Source organism: Carassius auratus, chromosome 4, assembly GCF_003368295.1.
Source record: "Carassius auratus strain Wakin chromosome 4, ASM336829v1, whole genome shotgun sequence".
NCBI classification, from domain to species: domain Eukaryota; kingdom Metazoa; phylum Chordata; class Actinopteri; order Cypriniformes; family Cyprinidae; genus Carassius; species Carassius auratus.
The window spans coordinates 24,391,691-24,415,210 of NC_039246.1; the positions used below are offsets into that span (position 1 = coordinate 24,391,691).

General features: G+C 37.4%; 2 protein-coding genes across 2 annotated transcripts; both read left to right on the forward strand.

Moving 5' to 3' along the window:
* Window positions 1-2,046: 2,046 nt before the first annotated feature.
* Window positions 2,047-5,018, forward strand: LOC113063810 (prolactin-like). Its single transcript, XM_026234149.1, has 5 exons — window positions 2,047-2,141; window positions 2,341-2,519; window positions 3,489-3,596; window positions 3,974-4,153; window positions 4,432-5,018. Exons 1-5 carry the CDS (start codon window positions 2,120-2,122, stop codon window positions 4,621-4,623), a joined length of 681 nt encoding a protein of 226 aa, XP_026089934.1. The 5' UTR covers window positions 2,047-2,119; the 3' UTR covers window positions 4,624-5,018.
* A 3,696-nt stretch (window positions 5,019-8,714) lies between these two features.
* Window positions 8,715-23,104, forward strand: LOC113063664 (NUAK family SNF1-like kinase 1). The gene is made up of 7 exons (XM_026234002.1): window positions 8,715-9,264; window positions 13,189-13,309; window positions 15,254-15,405; window positions 17,240-17,305; window positions 17,388-17,507; window positions 19,649-19,781; window positions 19,870-23,104. Exons 1-7 carry the CDS (start codon window positions 9,031-9,033, stop codon window positions 20,904-20,906), a joined length of 1,863 nt encoding a protein of 620 aa, XP_026089787.1. The 5' UTR covers window positions 8,715-9,030; the 3' UTR covers window positions 20,907-23,104.
* Window positions 23,105-23,520: the final 416 nt, after the last annotated feature.

Below are 23,520 nucleotides of genomic sequence, written 5' to 3' on the forward strand. Positions count from 1 at the left end.
TTTGAACAGATACTGACTCATTACTTCTGCTTAACCTCACGTGGAGACAAAATATCTGAAATATACACTACCTTGACCCCTTTTACTTACACAAAACCCAACAACTGTCAGCACAGGCAAAAATCATGTTTTGTGGATCAATTAATTAAACACATAAATGATGGCAGCACTCATTTCTGTTCTTGAGCATCAACTAAAAACACTATATAGTTTGGGGTCCGAGAGATTTATTATTATTAATTTTTTAAAGATGCTAATATTTTTATTCAGCAAGGATGCATTATGTCTAAAGTGTTCTGTAAAGACGTGTATAATGTTACAAAATGTTTCTAGTTGATATCTACACCTTAATACTTAATTCTACACCTTCCTGCAAAAATATTAATCAACACTGATAATAATAAATGTTTAAATCAGCATATTAAACTGATCTCTGAAGGATCACTGAAGATTGGGGTAATGACGGCTAAAAATTCAGCTTTGCCATTACAGCAATAAATTACATTTTAAAATATATTACTGTACAATATTTCACAATATTACAGTTTTTTGTTGTTGTTGTTACTGTATTCTGTTATTTCTTTTAAAAACATGAAAAACACTTGCAAATCCCAAACTTTTGAATAGAAGTGTAAATACTTTAGTTACAAAAGAAAACTATTTTTAGTTGTAGATAGAGTTTTATCCAGTCACCTGATCTCTATCGCTTCTGTCAGCATGTTTCACGCATATCATCATTTAAAGTGGCATTCTGTCCGCATTCTATTTTCATCCCTGAACATTTGAGAGAACAACTCACTGTTTCATGACAGTTTGTAAGATTTGATATCTAATAATAGTCCCCCTGTCTGTGTTTGACCCATATCCAGCTGTCTGACGTCATAGTTCCATCCAGTTTAACGTCGACTTGTCATAGCCACACATGTATATCATGCCTTGAGGGTTGGGTGGCGTATGATGGTCGTCACAGTGGTACTGAACATCCAGCTACACTAACACAAATGTCTGAGGTCAAGTGTCTCTTATCGAGCACATGCAGCAAGGCAAGCTGAATTCAAACACAAAGGGATAAAGGAAAAAGGGAAATCATTTTTGCCCCATCAAACATCAAATTCCAACGGTTGTTGGCTTTTGTCAGATCAGTGTGTCCACCCCAAGTGCACTGGGTTTAAAAAAAAAAAAACAGAAATGGTGTTCACTGTGATCCAAAAACACTTTCACGTGAAAAATTATATTTTCACAATAGCCAACAATTCATTGTATGGGTCAAAATTGTTGATTTTTCTTTTATGCCAAAAATCATCAGGATGTTAAGTAAAGATCATGCTCCATGAAGATATTTTGTACATTTCCTACCATAGATATATCAATTATATGCATTATTATATTACTATTAATATGCATTGCTAAGAACTTCATTAGGACAACTTTAAATGTTTTTCTCAATATTATTATTATTTTTTTTTCACCAGATTCCAGATTTGTAAATAGTTATATCTCAGCCAAATATTGTCCTATTCTAGCATATCATACATCAATGGAAAGCTTATTTATTCAAAATAACAATTTCAATCCATGAAAAAAATGCACCTATTTTATAATAGATTTTTATTTTCATGCATAACATTTTCCAGTCTTTTGGAAGTACACCGATGCTTAACTGAACACTGACAGGGCGGAATTAATTAAACTCTAAAAGCAACTCAGTCCATTTCCGTAAACCACTTATTCCTTACGATTACTTTTTAAAGTGCATGACTTACTGGCGTTTCGGGTCATGTTGGATGGCAGAAGTCAAGAGCACCAATCACCCAGGTTATTCTGGTGGAGCAGATGACAGGACAGAGAGAGGGTTAAAGAGGAATCGCAAAATCGAAGCGGGCAGCCTGCAGGGACTTGGGTGGGGGGAAGAGGCATTAGTCACCACCTGATTGAAGGAATGGACACAATGGACTACGACAATCACGCCATCATCACGCACACACACTTTTCATGCCCGCCCCTTTCGTTCTTCCCTTCTCTTTAATGGGCAGATTCGTCCCTCAGCACCTAAACTCTGGGCACTTTAAATAGCAGTCCGACCCCTTGCTATTCCACAACCTCCTCCTCTCCTCTCAGAATGTCCAGGAGCCTGAAGCAAGGTATTTCTATGAAGTGACAGAGGCTCTGATTCAAGGAGACCGGCTAGCTTTTGAAGCCCATGTGGCTGTCTACAGTTAGAAATCAAATCTCTTTCGCCATCTGTGGATGTACTGTTCTGTTCTCAGAGGAACTTAGATTTTCTCTAACCCTCTGCTCCTCTATTTCTCTCTCTGTCTTTGGGTTTGTCTGTGCCGGCAGTGGCTGTGCTGCTTGTGGCACTTCTGTGCCTGGATCCTCACGGCCGGGTCGGCTCCGCACCCATCTGCGCACACGGGCCATCAGGATGCCATGTCCCGTCCCTGGCAGATCTCTTCGACAGGGTCATTCAGCACTCCGCCAGAATGCACAGCCTCTCCAACGATCTGCACTCAGAGTTTGTGAGTCACATCTGTCTCTTCTTCTAATTGTGTTAATGCAACTGTCTTTGTAAAGTGAGGAGGTTGTCAATTGTTGTGCCTGTGCCACAGTATTACATCCACATTTTGTAATACAAGAAAGCATTTCTAGAAAAATGATCATGTATATCAAAATGCATAGTGTATAAATTTGCAAATATGTATGAATATTACCTAAAGTTATTATATAAATTAAATAATCTACTTCTCTCAAAAGGGGAAAAAAAAGACTGAAATTTTATTTTTCCTTGATAATACAGATAAATTAATTTCTTTTCGCTAATATCATGTATGAATTGTGAGATATTTATTTACATATTTATCATAATAAAACACATAGCAACAAAATTAACCTTTTAAGATGCATTGTTTTTAAATTTAAAAATGCATAACAGCTAAATTAACTCTTTTTGTTAATATAAAGTATGAATTTAAATAATAATAGACATTCATATTTTAGAACTATTATAAGTTGAACTTATTATAAAACATTATAAATAATATTTCAAAATAATATTTGTGGTGTATAGTAAAATGCATAACAACTAAATTTACTATTTTTGTTCATATCTAGTATGTATTAAAATAGTGTTAGTCTTTTTGGATATTTAAAATGCATAATAACATGCAGAAACTTGACATGAACTAGTTTTGCTGATGTAAAATCTGAATTTAAATAATAATAGACATTTTAGATTCTTTTAAAAAGTGCATCAGATTTTATTGTCATAATAAACTGCATAATCGCATTTAACTAAAAGTAAAATAATTTAAATCTAAAATCTATATTATTAGTTGATAGCATTTAAAAGATCACTAAATAATGGTTTAATTCTAACATTTAAATATAACTGTATTTATATAAAATTGCAAAAGTAATAAACTAAACATCTTTCTGCAAGGAATGTGGCTTCATTTTCACCCCTGTCTTCTCTTTCTTTTTGACTGAAGGAACAGTATTTCCTGCCCAGCAAAAACCATATTGGAAAGATCTACCGCAAGTGTCACACCTCCAACATTTTGACTCCGAACGGCAAAGAGAATGCACAGAAACTAGCTGTGAGTATAACATCCTAATCAGCTAAAAACCCCTTCCTGACAAACGTCCCAAAGCTGAGCTCTAAGGTGCATTTATCACATCGAGCACCTGTGATTCTGCTTCCACTGCTTGTCATTAATGGACTGGATTCTCAGATCCCACTGCTGTCTTATCACCTCTGAGCCCTTGAGCAAAGCACTTAACCGCAGCCTGTCCCAAGAGAACTGTCCCATCAATTAATGCACATAAAGTCACATCTGCTAAATTAAGTAACCCAGCAACCATCTCCTCAAACTCTCAAACCTCATTAGTATATTATATATATAGTTTCAGTCAAATCAACACAACTGTTCCTTCATACCTGTAGCTTTGAACTGCTTAAACTCTTGTGTGTCAGCGTGAAGAGTTAACGGAGGTGATTCTTAAACTGCTGATGGCCTGGAGGGACCCCCTGTTCCAGCTGCACCAGAGCATGGCTGACCAGCAGGACTTCAACAGCTTCAGCAGTAACAAAGCCCTGGAGATGGGGGACATGGCCCATGAGCTGAGGAAAGGGGTGGAGAAAGTAGCTGAAAAGGTGAGTCACGTCAAATTATGGAATAACAAAAGGTGTGACACTTGTGTGATTGTGTGTATTTATGAGTTACCGTAGGTCATATTTTTATGACAAATTAATCAAACATATAATTTAATTAAACTCTGGAACAAGGTTGCAAAAATGAAAATAAAGTCAAATATTTCATTTCACAGACCATTTGTGGTTGACAATAATTGGTTTGTGAACTTTCTGTAGCCTTTGTGAAAACTGCCTAAAACGCTGTGATTCATTCAGTGTTCTCTCTTGTCCTCTGTCAGATGCGAGTACTGGGAATGCTCGGCAACTCTGTGACAGGTCTGTCTGCAGCAGAGGCCATGCTTCCTCTCTCTGAAAGCGGAGAGGCCATGAGCGACTACGAGCTCCTGTACTGCTTTCGACGTGATTCGAACAAAGTCCAGAACTATCTAAAGATCCTGAAGTGCAGAATTGTACCTGAGCATGACTGTTAGGGAAAAAAAAACATTGGCCTTTCACCTGCACTACTGGACAGCAAATGGGACACATGCTGGTCCACACTTCTCAAGCATGTTTGACTCTGCGCCATCAGTTAAGACTTCACCAGATCCCACTTAATAAATCTGACTTTAGGCTTCATACTCTAGCATTCCAAACCAATTCATTGCTGTAATTATCAAAAAATAAAAAATAAAATAATAATGCATATAGTAGGAGAGGGGGAAACTGTTTCGCCTTCAAAGTCAACTCATTCCTTAAAATATTTTTCTATGTACCAAGTTAAACTCCTCTGAATCATATTTTCGTTTTATGCTTTCAGATTTTATCAGTGGCAAAGCAAATTTTCACCGAGTTGACAACACAAAATGACAATAAAACTGTAGATTCTTCAGCACAGATGCAATGTTTGCTGTATTTATTAAAGAATTTGAAAAAAAAAATGTATATGGTATTGCAACTACAATTCTGGAGCTTGAAAATTATTATGTTATATTCCCCTAATATAAATATATATATACATCTGTGTATGTGTGCGCGCACAATATTTTTAATACAAATATTTTCTTATTCCATAATCTCTTGCTTAATTATTGCTGTTTTGCACATAAAAAATAATAATAATAATAATGTGCTGCGCACGCATTTCACTCATGACTAATTTGGGCTGGGCAAAACTACACGTGTTTTGGGGTGAATAGTTATTTTCTTAAATGAAATCTGGATGGGAGTTGTGTGTGTCCCTATCTTGCCCTCTGCATGTAATGGCAGGTTAATCTTCATACAGTAGGACAGAAAGGCCTTCAATTACACTGGAGTTCAGTCTCAGCCTGGGGCCGATGCTTTCGCCTGAACTTTACCATTTTACCAGACCATGTGTCACGCAATCAGGTGCGCTGTCATGTTCAAGGAGGAAAAAGCTTTAAGACTGCAGAATAGTTCTGCCTTGAAAATGGCATTACTTGTAAAACACAGTAAAGACTACAAGAACCCAAAACTGGACTTTTGTAGCTTATAGTACATGTCTTTTAGTTTTTAGGTCATATATGCATCAAACTCTTCTGGGATCATTGGGATCTGGCTGTGATGTAACTTGAGCCTGTTGGCCATCTCTAAAACTGCTTTTTGATGTGCCCCGCCCACATTTCAACAGGAAATACATCACACAATGGAAAGAAAAACCAATTAAAAAGTAATTTAAAGTGGAATTCAAAGTGAGATGCAAGGTTGCTGACGTATGTGAATGATGTAAGACTGAAGTAAGAAATCACTTTGAATCAAAGAATAGAAAAAAAAAGTAGATCAGCACATCTGGATATTGCTGTGTGTCTGGAGGGTGTGTGAGTGTGTTTGATGCCGAAGTAGGCCTGTGCGTGTGTATTGCGCAATGTTCATCCATTCATCTAGATGACAGACTGCTCAGGCCTTGACTGTCTCTCAGTGACTCAGGGGTCTGTGGGTCAGAGGGGAAAACACAACTTCCTTTAAAGGGTGACAACACTTCCTACAGTAACACTACAATACTGATGCTGTTATATTTTGTACTCATAAATTTGATTATTAGATATCAAGCATAATAAATGGTTTATTAGTTATTCTCATAAAACTTTCAATTAAGATATAAATATCGCAAAACTCAAATTTTAACAATAGTTACGTTTTTATAGAGGATACAGCATACTGCATCATGACTACTTCCCCTGGGGTATATGTGCACACACACACATATATAATTGTGATTAAAGATTTTTTTAATGAATTATTACTTTTATTTAGCAGCAATGCATTCAATTGATCAAAAGTGAAAGTAAAACATTTTTAATGTATATCTATTACATATACAGTATACATATACTGTATTGATTTCTTTCTATCTATCTATCTATCTATCTATCTATCTATCTATCTAATATACAACAGTTAATTGTAAAAATATTTCACAATATTACTTACTGTATTTTTATCAGATAAAGAAAAATGTATAATAATAATAAATAAATAATTTATGTCTCTTTCTACAAAGCTAATATTTCAAACATTCTTTGAATTTTATTTCCTGAATTAGAAACAGTCATTCCAGTACAGTTTGTAGGTAACGTAAGAAATCTGATAATCACTACCATAGACTGCATTCCTACTTACAGTATTGTCAGAGATAATATATGGCTATACTGTATATGTGCAATTATGCAATTTATACTAATATACAACTGAATACTTTGGCTTTCATGTCATGTCAAATAAAATGACGGCAACTCCAAATTTCCTGACTGTGTGACTAGTGTGTATGACACAAACCCTGGAGACAAACCACTAATCTAGAATGACGGAAATGAAAACATAAAGGAAAATCAAGAATGTCAGAGTAATGTACAGTGCAACCTATGCCACGCCACAGACAAGACAGTAAGCGACAGTCATAGTACATTCGGAACCATGATTGTTCACTTCCTGTACGCAAGGACTGAATCACGCAGATCTGTCTGATGTCATTTGAGCTTATGACCCCAAAGACTTCTAACCAAGGACCTTTCACTAACCTTTTTAGGGTAGAAAAGATCTTGCATACTCATCTTTTTGCTGTTGGCCATCTGACTGTCAATCCCAGAATGCTCAGCTCTCAGACTGACTCTGGGTAACTTCAGCTGCACATCAGCCATCATATCTGATTTTAGGGCCTGTCCATCAAAGCACAGCCCAGAATCCCAGAGAACAATGAGCCACTTCTGTGGCAGAGTAAAGACTGTGTGAGCATTTACTCTATGAAAACTGCCCTAAACTAGAGCTTGTCAGGTCTGATATTTATATTTAATGCACTTATTTTATATTACACTTAGCAGAATTGTTGAAATACACATTTTATTTTTTATTTTGCCCACAGAACCCTCTAGTGATTAAATCTATGGCTATTGTACTATTCTATGGTGGAAGGAAATAGTACAGTATATACAACTGCATGCATAGAATATCAAAATGACTTATTTGTTAACAATCCTTGAGCTAAACTTGACCTTCCTCAAGTCATGTGTCAAACATAGTAAGGGCAGATGACAACAAATACTTTTTTTGTACAATATCTTCAGTTACGCATGTTTTTTTTTTTTTTTTTTTAAATAACAGGGTGGAAAACAGTATATACATACAATGCTGCATTATAACTACTGTTTTTTTAATAATGTCTCACGGAAGTCCAATTGAGATTAAGTTGAACTGTTGCATACTGAACGTTTTTCCAAATTTGAGTATCCAGTATAGGCTACATATTTCATAAACAGAATGAGTGGTATCGGAATGTAATCAAAACAGCCTATTTTAGTGGTACTTTCAGTTCTCCATGTGGTGGCAGTACAGTACGTCCCAATGATCCCAGGACAGGACAGCCGCAGAAATAGCGTGCTGTTGCTAGAGGGCGCTGTTGAGCCATATTTCGCTCACTGTGCGTAATGTTTGCTACTCTTCCTGTGAGCTACAAATGTTTTGGACCACATTGCCAACAAAAACAAGCCAAGTGGATTTCAAGGAAATAAAAACCAGAGATTCCTCAATTAGAAAAGCCATTACTGCACCTGCCCAATGCAGTACACAAAATAAATACACAAAGAGCTTGCTTAGATAGAAATAAATATAGCTAAAATGTGCTGAAAGTACATTAATGCATTTTTATTTATGTATTTATGCAATAATTCCATAATTTATTTGTTTGTTTGTTAATTAAAAAAATCATTATATGTTAGACAAGCAATAGCCTACTGTTGCGCTACTCAGTTGAATCCTGTTTTTAATTATTGTTATATTGTAATCATGTTAACTATAAATTGCTGCAAAACACACGCATATCACATGCAACTGGAAATGCTTTAGCCCTAGAAATGTATAGTTATTCGTCATGACAATAAAGCACATTAAATGGAAGCATAATTGAGGGACAGTGATGAAGGGAAAGCATTGACCAAACCTAATAAAATACAATTAAGTGTTCTCCATTACGCCATCATGCCATTATTCCATTAGGAGAGAGAGAGAGAGAGAGAGAGAGAGAGAGAGACCTGCACTTATAACTCCTCCTCCGGCTTCATCCAGGCTGCATTCTTTATTCCTGTAGTCTTTACTCTGGAGAAAAGGGAAGAGAAGGGGAGGAGGAACACGCACCGGGGGTAGTGGGAGTGGGATGGACGGGTAAAGCATGGAGTCGCGCATATTTGAGCTGCCAGAAGCGAGACGAGCACTTCACCGATGAATGACTGACGGGTCGCTCTTCTCAGACGCCCCGTACAAATCCCAATCCTCATTCATTAGATTAACTATCGACTGAACACCGAGTTCGGGATATTTCTGAGTTTCTTTAACGGCTGAGCGCCGATCCTAAGACTGATCGAGCATCTGGACACATCGCCGAGGAAACCATGGAGACGGAATCATCCCCGTTAGCGAGTAACGGAGCGAATGAAAGTGAGCCTCTACCGGTGGACTATCCCGGAGGAGAGATGCCAGCCTCTCTTGCTGTACGGAGAGGCTCCAGCGTGAAGAAACATCACCACAAACACAACCTGAAGCACCGCTACGAGCTGCTCGAAACCCTCGGGAGAGGAACATATGGAAAAGTGAAGAAAGCCATAGAGAGGCACACTGGACGAGCGGTGAGTTGACCAACATGCAATTAAAAAAAAAGCTATTTAAAAGCTCAAGAGATCTTTTAGATAGGTATGATATAGTATATTTTATTTTGAAAGAACTAAATGAGTTTTGCATCTTGTCAAACCAGAGCGGAGTGTTGAAGTTCAAAAAATATAGTGTGTTTTCCCATCACTCTTAGAAATAAAGGTTTCAAATGGGGATTTTCACAGTGATGCCACAGAAGGACCATTTTTCAAAAAACTTTTTTTTTTCTCATTGTGAAGAACATCTCACTACAGAGAACCTTTTGTGGAATGGAAAGGTTCTATGGATGTTAAAGTTCCATCAATGTCATTAAAGAACCTTTATTTTTAAGAGTGAGCAATGATCACGGAGAAGCAGAAGACAGGTGAATGTTTCTGTTACATCTCATTGTCCTATTGGATCTAAGATCTCGGTTGTAATTATCCTTTCATATGGGAGATGTTGTGTGGGTTTCACCTGATATCAGTTCACCTAATTAAACATTCCTTTGGAAATTTGGTGAAAGTAAATGTGCATTAAATGACCATCATTACATGCACAATTTCACAGGGCAAGTGCTGTCTTCCGTCCCTCAGTAACGGGGTCAGCTCATTTAGGTCATTTAGAATTTGAGCAGGTCAAAGGTTTCAAAGCATGAGAGGTATATTTATGTCGCAAGTAACCTAAGCTCCTTTACGTACCGCTTTGGCCTCACCACCATTGCTAAGAAATGCACAACATCTGTAGAGCAAGATAAGTTGGAAAAACTAGGATAAACCACTTCTGTTTTGGAACTAGGTCAGTGCATTAATCCCGAGACAGATCTGCATCTTGAGTGGGGCAGATATGGATCTAGTGGGTCAGAGCTGTGGGCGAAAAATGTGGCCTGATGTCAACAGCTGCTTGAGCGCAGGATGCTCTCAGAGTCACATCCTGGACTTGGTAACCTAATTACTGAAACCACAACGTCCGATTAAACTGAAACAGTAGACAGTGTGGTTCTGTGGAGACCTACACAACTGGTGTTTGTTTGGTGAGGATTTTGGCACCGGTAAAGAATTTTCAAGCATATGCATTTAAAAGTTTTCCCTGCCAACACATGTGAGTGAGCTTTAGTTATTTGCTTTGTTATTTAAATGGGGGTTTGGTGATGGACAAAAAGACATGTAGACATTGTGGGCTGGGGCAGATGATAAAGTAGTATGTACGAACTGAAAAAACTCTGGAGTCGCAGTCCATGCTCATTGTCCGAATGGACAGATGGCTGAATATAGCTAAGCATGACTCATGCTAGTAGCAAAGAAAAGAATTCAGAACTTTGTGGGATGAGTTAAACCAGAACATATATACTGACTGTTTGATTGTGCTTCTTTCTAATACATTTTTAGCTGATCTCATATAGGCTATATTTTATACAAACAAGCACTTTATCTTAGGCATAAACCAGGATTTTACCACATCTAAAGGAATATTAGGAATATTACAGGTTCAGTACAAATTTAGATACATTACTTGTTTAAACAGTAACCAAAAAAAAAAAATCTAAAATAAATTATATATACAGAAGAATTTAGAAGAATATTTTTCATACACTAAAATAATTTTTAAAAGCATATTGTTTACATTGTATGGCTATCATTTTGAAACAGTATTTTAGAGTTTTATTGATTGCTTGCTCCATTTAAATGAAAAATAATTTTGTCAACAAGGGTTGTGTTGAATTTCAGGTTTTTTTTTTTGCTTTTTTTTTTTTTTAGGACACTGACATAGTATGTTATATATGCTAACGTAACATTATGACATAGAAAGATGGAAAAGGCAGAGGAAGTTGAAACAACATATGCAATAACTGGCTTTGTTTTTTTGCTCCTTCATTGTTTAATTTTCTATAACGCATTTTTCCAAAACCTTGTTCCGCACAAGTGCTCCGGTGAGTAAAGGTACTCCCCTTTTCCCCTTTAAACGGCGGACAGGTAAAACAACACAGCTGTTGTGTGAGGCTCAGACAATGGGCTGGTCTATGTCTAGGAGACAATAAGAAGGCTTCAGTTTTAGCCAGGGGTTAGAAAAGAGCAAAGCCTACAGCCAGCTGGCAAAGGCATCAAACACAGGCTGGCTTAATGATCTGTAGCCACAGGCTGGGTAACAATACCACTCAACCATGTGCGCTTCCTTCAGCGAGGTCAAAAAATCAGCCTGCATTATGCTTTCACTGTAATTAGGGTAAAGTTTGAGAGGATAAGACATTAAATCACATCGTGGCTCTTAACACATGCACTCACACCAGCCTTGTAACAAACACCAGACTGTAACCAGACAGATCATATCCAAGTGGCGCGTTAAATACATTTATCACAAGTGCTGCACTATGAGTCTTACATAAGTCACTGATAAGGCTGTAACATTCAATGTATGCATTGTAGATGTCATCTGACAAGAAAACAATACATTGCATAAACACCATTTTGCCCCTAAAAGGCCTGGGTTGGCAGGGTTGTGAACTGCACTGGGTGGACAGGAAGTCAGCTCTGTCAGCGCTACTTCCCCTTCTCCATGTTTATGAGTCAGTGGAGGAACATGCTTCAAACTTCCTGCAACTTTAGTCCCTCCTCATGAGTCATGACCACTCAGACTTGGCATGGCAGAAATCTTCTCAGCATCCTCAAGCATGCACATAAAGGATAAGAATTTAAGATATTGAGTAAATTAATTTAGCCACTAAAATTCAATCATATATATGTCGAGATAACATTGCATTATTAAATATATATAAATATATATATATATGTAAAAATAAAAAAGAGGTTCTTTGAAAGCAGGCTTTAGAGCACTGACACATCTCTGTGATGATGAGCCTGTTTGAGAGCTGGTAAATGGGACGTTTAAAAATAACTCCTGCGGTGCGCCTTCTCCCAAAAAAAAAAAGCCATTCACCTTCACAGAAACCCATTTTCGCTCAAGGTTAAGCCTCCAGATCTCCAGATCTAGACCATCATTGCCTTTAGCTTACAAAAAAACCTCTCTCTTCAGAACTTTGAAAAAGAAAATGGAAAAAAAAGTACTGAGATAAAGTTTAATGCTTTCTATAGGGAATAAAATAATGATATGCATTTTTTAAATTACTATCTACATAGTTCATCATAATTAAAGCATATTATAAGCATATTACATAATTCGTTTACATAATTTTTATTGTATTTTATCACACTATTTTAAAGATGCTATGTAATTTTATTGTAAAACAGACATTATTGTAGTTTTGTTCATAATTTTAATTCATTTTTATTCCATTTATCATTTTTTTTGTCTTTTTTTTTTTTGCATGGGTTTTTGCTATATTGATTTTAATTTATTTTAGTACTTCAAGTTAAACTGAATGCAATGATAAATGTTGCCGTATAGCGACTATCTGGAATAAAATAAGTTTAAGTTTTATTACATTTTATTTTAATTACTGTAATGAAAACTTTTTTTGTGTGGTATTTTAGTGTTAGTTAACTGTTACAACCCAAGTCCATGTTTTAACCCCCTATATTAAACTGCTCTGAAGGTTAAATAAAAAGAGTGCTATTACTACTAGATTTGTTAGTTCGACAAATTTGTGGGTCACCTGACCACCTAAGACAGGAAGTTATTTTCCTGTGAACTCCTTGATACCATAAAAGGGAGTAGGCTCTTCTGTTTCTATGATCTATGACCCCGGAGCCAGGATGCCACTGGAACACAAATATCATCAATCAGAGTTTTTTAACCTTTGACCCTCATCTTCATCAATACTGCTCAATCAAATACTGCTTCTAAACCAGGAATCCATCAATATTTTCTAATTTCTCCAAACGAATCACTAATAGTCCTTTGCCTAAACACTAACATGTTACAAATGGGATTCACATAGCTGATTCTACTTGCTTGCTGCTTTTCAGGTGGCGATTAAATCCATCCGAAAGGAGAAGATTAAAGATGAACAAGACATGGTGCACATCCGCAGAGAGATTGAGATCATGTCTTCTCTCCGCCATCCACACATCATCTCTATATATGAAGGTAGGTCTTTTACATCTACATTTAGTCATTTAGCAGATGCATTTATCCAAAGCGACTTCCAAATGAGGACAATGGAAACAATCAAAATCAACCAAAGAGCAATGATATAGTTCTATAACAATCACATTAATTATATAAGTGCTATAACAAGTCTCAGTTGGCTTATTGTAGTACACTTTTAAAAATTATATAATAAATAAAAAGATATGATAGCATAGATAGAAAACAGATAGAATAGAAAAAGATTTGAAATCTAATGTGTTTTTTTATACAACAATAATGTACTGTACATAATGTGGAAATCTTAAACCGCATTAACACATTGCATTAGACCAAATACACAACATAATGTTCTTTTTAGCAACGTCGTATGACCTCTTTAAACATAGTCAACATGTAACTGTGCTTTGTTGCTGCATACAGTGTTTGCTGAGAAACAGATGCTGTTTTGTATCTATTGTAGTATTCCTGGAAGACATACTGTGATAAACTCAGGATTCAGTGTTCGTGCTCAGGCACCGGTGGGTGGAGACTGTCACTGCTGCAGAGATCATGATATCTGCCAAATCCAGCAGATACACTCCATAATGAAGTGTGTCGTGTGTGTGTCTCTCACGGCTAGTTGTAAAACCCTGTCTATGAGATAACACAACTTTACTTAATCTATTCAGAAACCGAGCACACATCACAAGTCTATAAACCCCTTCAACTTTGATTCTCAACATGTGCAAACTCCACACCCTTTGCTGCAGCGTGTGGTTTTTCTCAACATCCAATCATCTCTAGATCAGTTGCCCTCACGTTTTATTTATGTGATCTGACCGCACCCTGCTAGCCCAAGGGTGTTGATCAGGCAACAACGTTGTTGGGGGTGTAAACTCTCAAATGGAGATGGAAGTCATTACAGTCCTGCAATCATCAGCATGTTTGAAATGTCCCGCGAATGTAGCTTTGCCTCTTAGAACATAAATCAAAAAAGCATCAAATTAGGCCCCGAATGCAGCGATACTCAAAACAAAGCTGCTTTATCTCCACACTGACAGAGGGAGACGCCAAGGCTGTGGACTCACGCCATGCTCTCAGCCAGGGGTCATTATTACTGACCCTGGATCAGTCTGAAAGTCAGTTCCAAAACGAAGAGTGCTCAGTCTCCTGTGTCTAATACGGATTAGCCGAGAGAGGTAATTACTCAGTGCTAGCTTCTAGCATTGCTTTGGATGTCTTGAACGTGAACTTAACTGGTTTTCAAAGATTATTCCAACAAGCTCGGTTAGTCCTAGACGGTCAACAGGTGTCCAAATACACATGCTGTTGAGAGTGACTCCAAGAGAGTCAAAGGAAACCCACCTTTCTTGTCTATTCGGTTCACTGACCAACACTGTGACAACCAGCCTCTGGTGGTTAAACAATGAAGGGTCACTATAGAGATGCTCCTGCTGCAAAATAAATCCAAAGATTTACTGAGATCCCATTACTTCCATTGAGATTTGTAAGATAAACCCTTATCTGATCGTCTTTGATGATGGCTATTAGTCTGAGAGCTGCTACTAAGAATACTGTGTTGTGCAAAACATGTACCTTTTCTTAGAACGGTAATGTTTACGCCACCATCCAAGATCACGTACACCAAATCTTGCTTCCTCTCTGCACTTAACACCTGTTAACAGTTGTGGTCTCGCTTGCAAAGACAGCTCCTAATCGCCATGACCCTGACTAAAGCCAGACTCGCTGGCAATTTTGACTCCTACATACTGGCAACCGTCCAACGAAAGCTCGAGCCAGACTGTTAACAGTCAATGACAGAGAGATTTAGCTAGAGAGCCGGATATAATTGAAGTATGCTGTTTTAATTTCCATGCGCCGTCGCTTTAACACGCCAATGCCTATAATGCAATCATGTTGAGTAATCGAATTGACCGCTGTTGTATTTGCTTCTATTCACAGTGTTCGAGAATAAGGATAAGATTGTGATCGTGATGGAATATGCCAGTAAGGGCGAGCTGTACGATTACATCAGCGAGCGCCGAAGGCTCAGCGAAAGGGAGACCAGACACTTCTTCAGACAGATTGTCTCTGCTGTTCATTACTGCCACAAGGTGAGGGTGGCACTGGTGGAGCTGTGTGGGGAGATAAATGAAAAACTCATTTGCTGACCTTCATATCATTCTAAACCTGTCTGACCTTTTCTACCGGGAAACACAAAAGAAGATGTTCTGAAAATTGAGGGGTTTTTGGTCCATATGATGAAAGGTGTAATTTTTGGACCACATTGACTTACATTATGTAGACAAAAACCGTCAAAACATTCTTCTGAATAGCTGTGTGTGTGTGTGTGTTCCATTAAAAAAAACAAGTCTTAAAGGTCATACAGGTTTAAAATAACATACGGGTGAGTAAATGATGGTAGAAGTGCCATTTTTGGTTGGACTATGTATTCATATTGAAGATATGTTAGCAGAGAGCAAACTGAAGACACATGCAAAATGTATGCTCTTTCAAACTAGGTGAAAAGCTGAAGACAAAGGTTTTCAAGAAATAATAAAACAGCTAGTTCCAGCTGTGGATGATATTCAGATGCCACTGTAAATTGAATGTGTTTGATCAAAAAATGTAATTTTATTTATACTTATTGTAATAACCGTTTGGTGAAAAAAAGCCAGTTTGCTGATCTTATTTGGTCTAAGCTGTTTTTTTTTTTTTTTTTGGGTGGTTTTAGAGAAATCAAGCTGCTAAACGTTAGCTTGGCCAGTCTAGCCAGTTTGGGGACTAGCTTTAACCAGGCAAACTAGCTTATAACTAGGAAAAATGTAAAAATAGGCTCTATTGCATTTCTTGCCTTCAACCTCATGTAGCTAAGGTGCTTTAGCCTTTAACCCTAATTACAATTACATTATAGCACAGTGTCTCTTACCTTACGGCCTCTCAAACTAAACAACTGCCATCTGTGATCTGTGCAATGTTCTCATGCAGCCGTGCACAAGCTCTCTATAGAGTAAATAAAATGATTTACTGCATGAAGGAGGACTTGACGTGATATGAGAAGGATAAACTAAACTTCCAAGAACGTCTCGATGCGAAAGGTTGTGGAGCCAGAGAGCAGCTGTGTTCTCCTGTCCTGGTGCCAAACCCCTCCTCCTCTCCCATTTTTCCCACTTTCCGAATGTGATATACTTCAAGTTGACCGTTCGCATTGATCCAGCACATATTTCTGCATTGTTTGCCCTTTTATGTCACATTTTGGAGCATATTTTTGTCTAGTTTTATAAAGGTTAAGGGTAGGATTAAAGCAGAATATCCCGTTCCTAGATCAGTACAAAGGGTCAGCCGGTACCTGGGGCCGTGTCCGCTGGAAAATGAAACGCCCTGGGGAAATTCAGCCTGGGCTTGGCCTTTGTTTCTATACAGCTGGGCTGATGATGTCATCAACTCAGCTGGGGGATTCCAATGAGGTCGTCCCGGAAAGGAAAGAGGAGATACATAGATCAGGCCTTTTGACAGTGGATGAAGGAAAATGTCACTTTTCTCTTCCATAAAATATTGCTGTCTTTAAAGAATAACAGTATATTTATTGTTCATTACAGTGTTTCGTAGGACATCAAATATGTGACCCTAGACCACAAAACCAGTCATAAGTAGCTCGGGTTAATTTGTAGCAATAGACTAACCTATACATTGTATGGGTCAAAATTATGAATTATTTGGATTATTTTTGTACCCTCAGATTCCACTGTTTTCAATAGCTGTATCTCAGTCAACCATTGTCCTATTTTAACAGACCATGCATCAATGGAAAGCTTATTTATTGAAACTTGTGACTGGTTTTGTGGTCCATGGTCACATGTGACAAAACTAAGTGGCAGTATAAAAAGTGATGTTCCTATGGTGCCTATAAGTTGATCTAAAATCTATGGTTTTGATGATGTCTTACAGAATGGAGTAGTACACCGAGATCTCAAGCTGGAAAACATCCTCCTGGATGACAACGGTAACATTAAGGTACAGTATGCCCTGATTTTCCTCTAGTGATTTATTACTCAATATCAGCCTGTTCTGACTCGGTTATTTTTTTTACTTCCAGATTGCAGATTTTGGTTTGTCCAACCTCTACCATAAGGACAAGCTTCTTCAAACATTCTGCGGCAGCCCGCTGTACGCCTCCCCTGAGATTGTGAACGGACGACCGTATAAAGGCCCCGAGGTACATTATGAACTAATATTCTCCAGTTATGCAACCCTACGTTGCCATTTAAGAGGCCTTCATTTTTTAAAACATCCAGGCTAGGAAACACATTCACATATTTCCTGTCTCGAAATGATAAGAGAGAACAAAACACAGATAACAAAGAGAAAGAGAAAGCGTTTCCACTCATGTCTGAGGGAGGTGAGACCACCCCTCATTCCACATCCAAACTCAGTCACTCCCCAAAGCAATCGCTTAACAGGCCAAGTCAGTCAGCATGCCCAACATCCTCCATAATCCAATGAGAAACAAATGCTTTGCCAAAAAGAATGAGGACTAATCTCAAAGCTATTTTCAGGATATCATGCAATCTTATAGACCCTTCAAGGTTGCTAATGCTTGGAGGAATATAACACAGGAAGATTTAAAAAAATTGCCAGACTTTTTTTGTTTTTTATTGTACGATGACACATGCAAGACTTTAAAAGACTTTGGACATTCAATCATACACTCACAGTGATCCCCCTGGTCTCTCAATCATCCTTACATAACTGGAGACCATGGGAAAGGCAGTGTTCATCTTCTTGCTGGTCAGAGATCAGTGGATCTGGGCCAACAATCACAGAGCTCTTCACATCTACTCAGGGTCAGACAGGTCTGGAGTTTGGGGAGTGGACGTTTCCTGCGCTGTAATCAGCCATTGTTTCCCCTCGATACCTTCTCATTCCTGACCTGCACCCTTGGCTAATCAGCAGAGGTGCAGCAGGGTCAGACGAGGTCGGCACAAGAAATGATTAAATAACGGGCAGGAATTATGGTGGCTGTTGCTGCACAGATATATGTGAGATTACCTATTGTTCTCATGCATTAGGTGTACAATGACAGCTTGATTAAATGTTCATAAATATAGGTGGGGTTGACTTTGTGGCCCAGGCAGGAAAATAAAATAACACAACCTTTTAATCTATTGCTTAGTGACGACAAGTGTTTACCGGCACATGTTCAACTAGTACAAAGGTTAGCCAGTTTGTGAAGTTGATAAATATATAAAAAAAAAAAAAAAAAAAAAATATATATATATATATATATATATATATATATATATATATATATATATATATATATATATATATATATATATATATATATATATATGTGTGTGTGTGTGTGTGTGTGTGTGTGTGTGTGTGTGTGTGTGTGTGTAAGAAAAAAAGAGCATTTTGTTCATAATTTAACTTTTTTTAAATAAAAATGTAAAAAAGAAAATTACTAAAAAGATAAATGGTATATGTTTTTGAAAAATGTTATGTATTAATGTAAATATATAAATATACTTTGTTATACAGTTGTCTATATAAATTGTAAATACATTACGAATATTTTAATCATTTAAATTAATAATTCACTAAACGTTTATATAAATGTTATGTTTTATAAAACATAGTGCGGTCAAATGATAAATCATGTTTGATCACATCCAAAATAAAAGTTTTTATTTACATAATATTTGTGTGTGTACTGTGTATATTTATTATGTATATATAAATAGGCGCACATGCATGTATATATTCTAAGAAAAATATGTTAAGTTTATACATTTAAAATATTTATCTGTAATATCAATTATATGTACATAAATATATAAATGGAAATACATGAAAAAGTTTCAAAATATGTACTGTATATGTGTGTATTTATATATAAATAATAAATATACACAGTATACACACATGTATTATGTAAACACATTTTTTTTATTTTGGATGATCATGATTAATCGTTTGACAGCACTAATAAAATATAATATATACATTTTGTAATTATATATTTTAAATATAAAAATGTAAATAAATGTATACCTTAATTTTTATATATTACAAATAATTATTATATAATATTTTGTTTTGTGTAATTTGACGTAACTCATAAAAATAGTATCATAGTTTGACTAAAACTTGCAAATTAATCAATATTACTACATTTAAAGGATATTTTCATTCATATACAAAAAATATAAGGCCTAAACAAAAAACCCAGTAATAAAGAACACTGGTGTTTATTTATTTAAATGCAACTTTCATTTTAAATGTTCCATTAACCATTTTCCAAAACTGTATCTCCCAGTGGACCAATTTACCAATGTGGCGTTGTTTTGACAGGTTGACAGTTGGGCACTGGGCGTATTACTATACACTCTTGTGTACGGAACAATGCCCTTCGATGGAGGTGACCACCATAGACTCATTCGCCAGATCAGCAACGGAGAATACAGAGAACCGCCACAGTCATCAGGTATGTCTCTTCTCACTAGATATTTCTAAGTCATCTAAGCCCAAATCTCAGTTACGTGACCGAGTTCAAATCTCTCCATCTCATTCAGACGCTCGTGGTTTGATCCGCTGGATGTTGATGGTTAATCCAGATCGCAGGGCTACAGTTGAAGACATTGCAAATCACTGGTGGGTGAACTGGGGCTGGAAGACCAGCGTGTGTGACTGCCAGACGCAAAGGGAGAACAGCTCACCCATGCTGGCCCGCTTCATTGACTGGCAGAACCGCACAGAGGTCCGTCCAGGCAAAGTTCAACGCCCAGAGCCTGGTAGCACTAACAATGGCACTAATACAGCCTTGACTCCAGCCCGCCGTCTGAGAAAGTCCATGAAGGAGAATGATGTTGGGATGTGGGGTGTTGCAGAGGAGAAGTCAGGCCTCAAGAGACCAAAGAGCATCCTGAAGACTCGGGCGACCAGTGGAGACCAGCGGTCCCAGAGTCTATGCGAAGTAGAGCTCAGACGGTCCATTTGCTACCAAGATGTCGAGTCCGGCTCGAGTCCAGAGCGAGAAGACACCCTGGGTGGCTCGCCAGCCAAAATGGTGTCTATGTTACCCAAGAAAGGCATTCTGAAAAACAATCAGCAGCGCGAGTCTGGTTATTACTCCTCGCCGGAGCGCAGCGAATCCTCTGAACTGTTAGGGGGTGCTACTGTGCAGCCTCCGAATAGCTCACCAACCAAACGGACTGTTGGGAGGAAAGGTATATTGAAGCGTAATGGGAAATATTCCACACACAGTGCCGTGGGAGTCCATGGAGAGGCCCAGGCAGACTCAAATGGCCCGCGGAGCCAGAGCAGACCCTCCAGCATCTTGTACGAGGAGATGGGTCTTTCCAACATGGCGTTGGACTGGCCACCCGCCTCTCCGAAACCCAACATCCGGGGCTCGCTGTCGGCCGAAGACTTGCTGCAGACGGCGGGGTTCAGGGGCCTTCAGACCGTGGCACCCCTTCATGGTGGAAAGGGTGTCCGTAGCCCTCCTGGTTCCCCTGGAGACAATGGGAGCTTCTCCTTGCTGGGCGATCTGGATGATGTTACCCAGGTGTACCAGAAAGCCCTGGACATTAGCAGCCAGCTAGGCTAGACTTGAACAAAAAGGCGGAGAGACTGGAAGAGTGAAATTTTTTCCCAGCTTGTCGTTCTCATCACAGTGCTGCTGGGTAAATGTTTACAGGTCGAGAAGCGGGACATTTCAAATCTCCATTCACCAACTCTCGTTGATGAGCATTTCTCATGATATTCTCGTTTTAGACTCGACAGTCGAGGGGGAACAACGGAAGCACTTTAAATCGTCTGTTCTCCGAGTTGCAGCACGTAATGACCGGAATTGGAATTGTGTTGAAGTTACTGTATTTATCTGCCCTTCATGGTTTGGACATTTTGGAAACACCAAGGCAATTGCATAGTTTATGGGAGAGCGTTTTCATCGATACAGTTCATGCATTATGAAAGTGTTAGATAAAGGCCATTTGAACATGTGTATAATAAATTATCATTGTATAATACCAGCAATTTCAGTGAAGTACATACACAGCAGTACATCAGTAATGCTAAGACTTAAAGGAAAGGAATGTTTTCGAGAATTTGAAAAGACATACAGGTGTAGGTTTATTACACACAAAAAGATAGAGGAGCATTTTGTCTTTATTAGGGTATCTTTTGTAAATAGATTTGATTAAACCTACAGAAAAGTACCAAAAGATACTACAGTACCACCAAGGTTTATTTTATTTTTTTAACATGTATCATGGTACTACAATTATATTGTTGGGGGAAAATGCTAATTTATTATTATTATAATAAAATAAAAAGAATCCATTAACTTTGGCAGCCCTAAAATACTACAAACAAAGACTACCATTTAATTTAGAAAAGAAAAAACTAAACAAATGTGAAAATTCTAAATACAATGAAAATCAATGTTCTAATAACTCTGCCTTAGAGTATAATATTAATTTTAGCATGTACTATGGTATATATCAAAGTGCGGTGATATTACTTTTTCTGTACCATGGTACTTTTTTTGAAAGGAAAGTAATAATAAAAAATAAAAAAAAACACTGAGAGGATATCATGATCTCAGAGCTCATTTTAACCTGTTGTGACAGAAGCAGAACCATGCAAATGTTGACGTATCTCTGAGATCAGCTAGAGAGCAACTAGTGCAACACAAAGGACAGGAAAGGTCAAAGGTGGCATCAGTGTTATGATACCGTACATTCTCTCTCACACAGACACGCACACACAATGCAAGTGCACACGGCCAATTATATGAGCTCCCTGAAAGCATGAAAGTGTGGAAAGACAAGCTTTGACCTACGGTGTAGATCTGGTCCAGAAATGACCTGCGTTTCAACAGCACAGGGCTTTAAAGACAGGAAAGAGATGCCAAACTATTCTTTTTAGAAGGTGGAGTGTTAAAAGACACATATTCTTAAGGCAGTAGATTATAGAAATAAAGATTAAGATGGAAAAGGTTTCACTTAAAAAACGGCAATCAAAAGGTCACGTCTCGAGCCGTAAAATTGTCAGGAAGTGGTATATAGTGTGCATGTGCAATTGTTTTATTGTTCAACATAAAATGGCATGTCAAGATAAAATGCAGATACTATGCCATTTTTTTCCGTTATATTCATTTTTGGTTATTCCTCTAGTTTAATTTCCTAAATTGCTCACACAGGCTTTCAAAACATTGGTTGCATGAGGCATTTTTACTGTGGGTTCAGTGTGAACTATAATAGTCTGGCTTTAAACTTTGAGTATGTGCTCAATATTAAAAAACTGCATTAAGATATACATTACAAGGCATTTCTGTCAACCTAAGCGTCAATGTGGCAGTTTTATATGAAGTACATTGTAACCATTTAAATATATATAATAAAATTAACTGGAAAAAAAATGTTTATCCTATAGGATATCTGTTATAGTTCATTGAGAAAACTTGACTGGATATACTACATATTTAAATTGTGTTATTTAATGTGTCTTGTATTATATTCTGTATGTTGCCATGGCTTTGTTACTTTGTACATTTTTTTTTTTACTCTTGACTTACGATTGTCGATTTGTGCCTTCATTGACATAAGATTGTCCTAATAATGTTATTCTCAGTTTAAATATTTTGCAGTATTGTGTAAGTGTTTTTAAATAGGCATCCACGGAAAAGAAGTTTGTCTGTATGGTTTGTTATGAGCACAGTTAGGGGGTGTTTTAAACCTTGTGCTGTTTGTGCTCAGTGCAAAACATTGTCACTTCTTTTAATAAATGTCTCGATCTAGATAAGACGTGTGTGTCTCCACTCATTCCATTAAATGTAGAACACAACGTACTCATAAAAGTTTAAAGCCTCTCACTCAACAAACCAGGATAGGATTAGTGCTTTAAAAGTGCTTTAAATAAATTAAGTAATTAAATAAATAAGTGTGTTATAATTCATTTTATTACAAAAATTGCCGGTCTCAAAGGCTGTGTAATGTTGTATTGCAGCTTGGTAACCTTGTCATATCATTCCACATGTGTGTTTTTTTGTTTGTTTGGTTTTCTCAGCCCACATGATCACAGTGCAAAGCAAGCGCATATTTCACAAAGTAATGCATTTACTTCTCACGTGAATTTTTTTCCAAAACAACTACATCCCTCATATACATCAGTGTAAAAATAATTGTAGCATAGCCAATCCCAACTTTGACTTTGCTTTA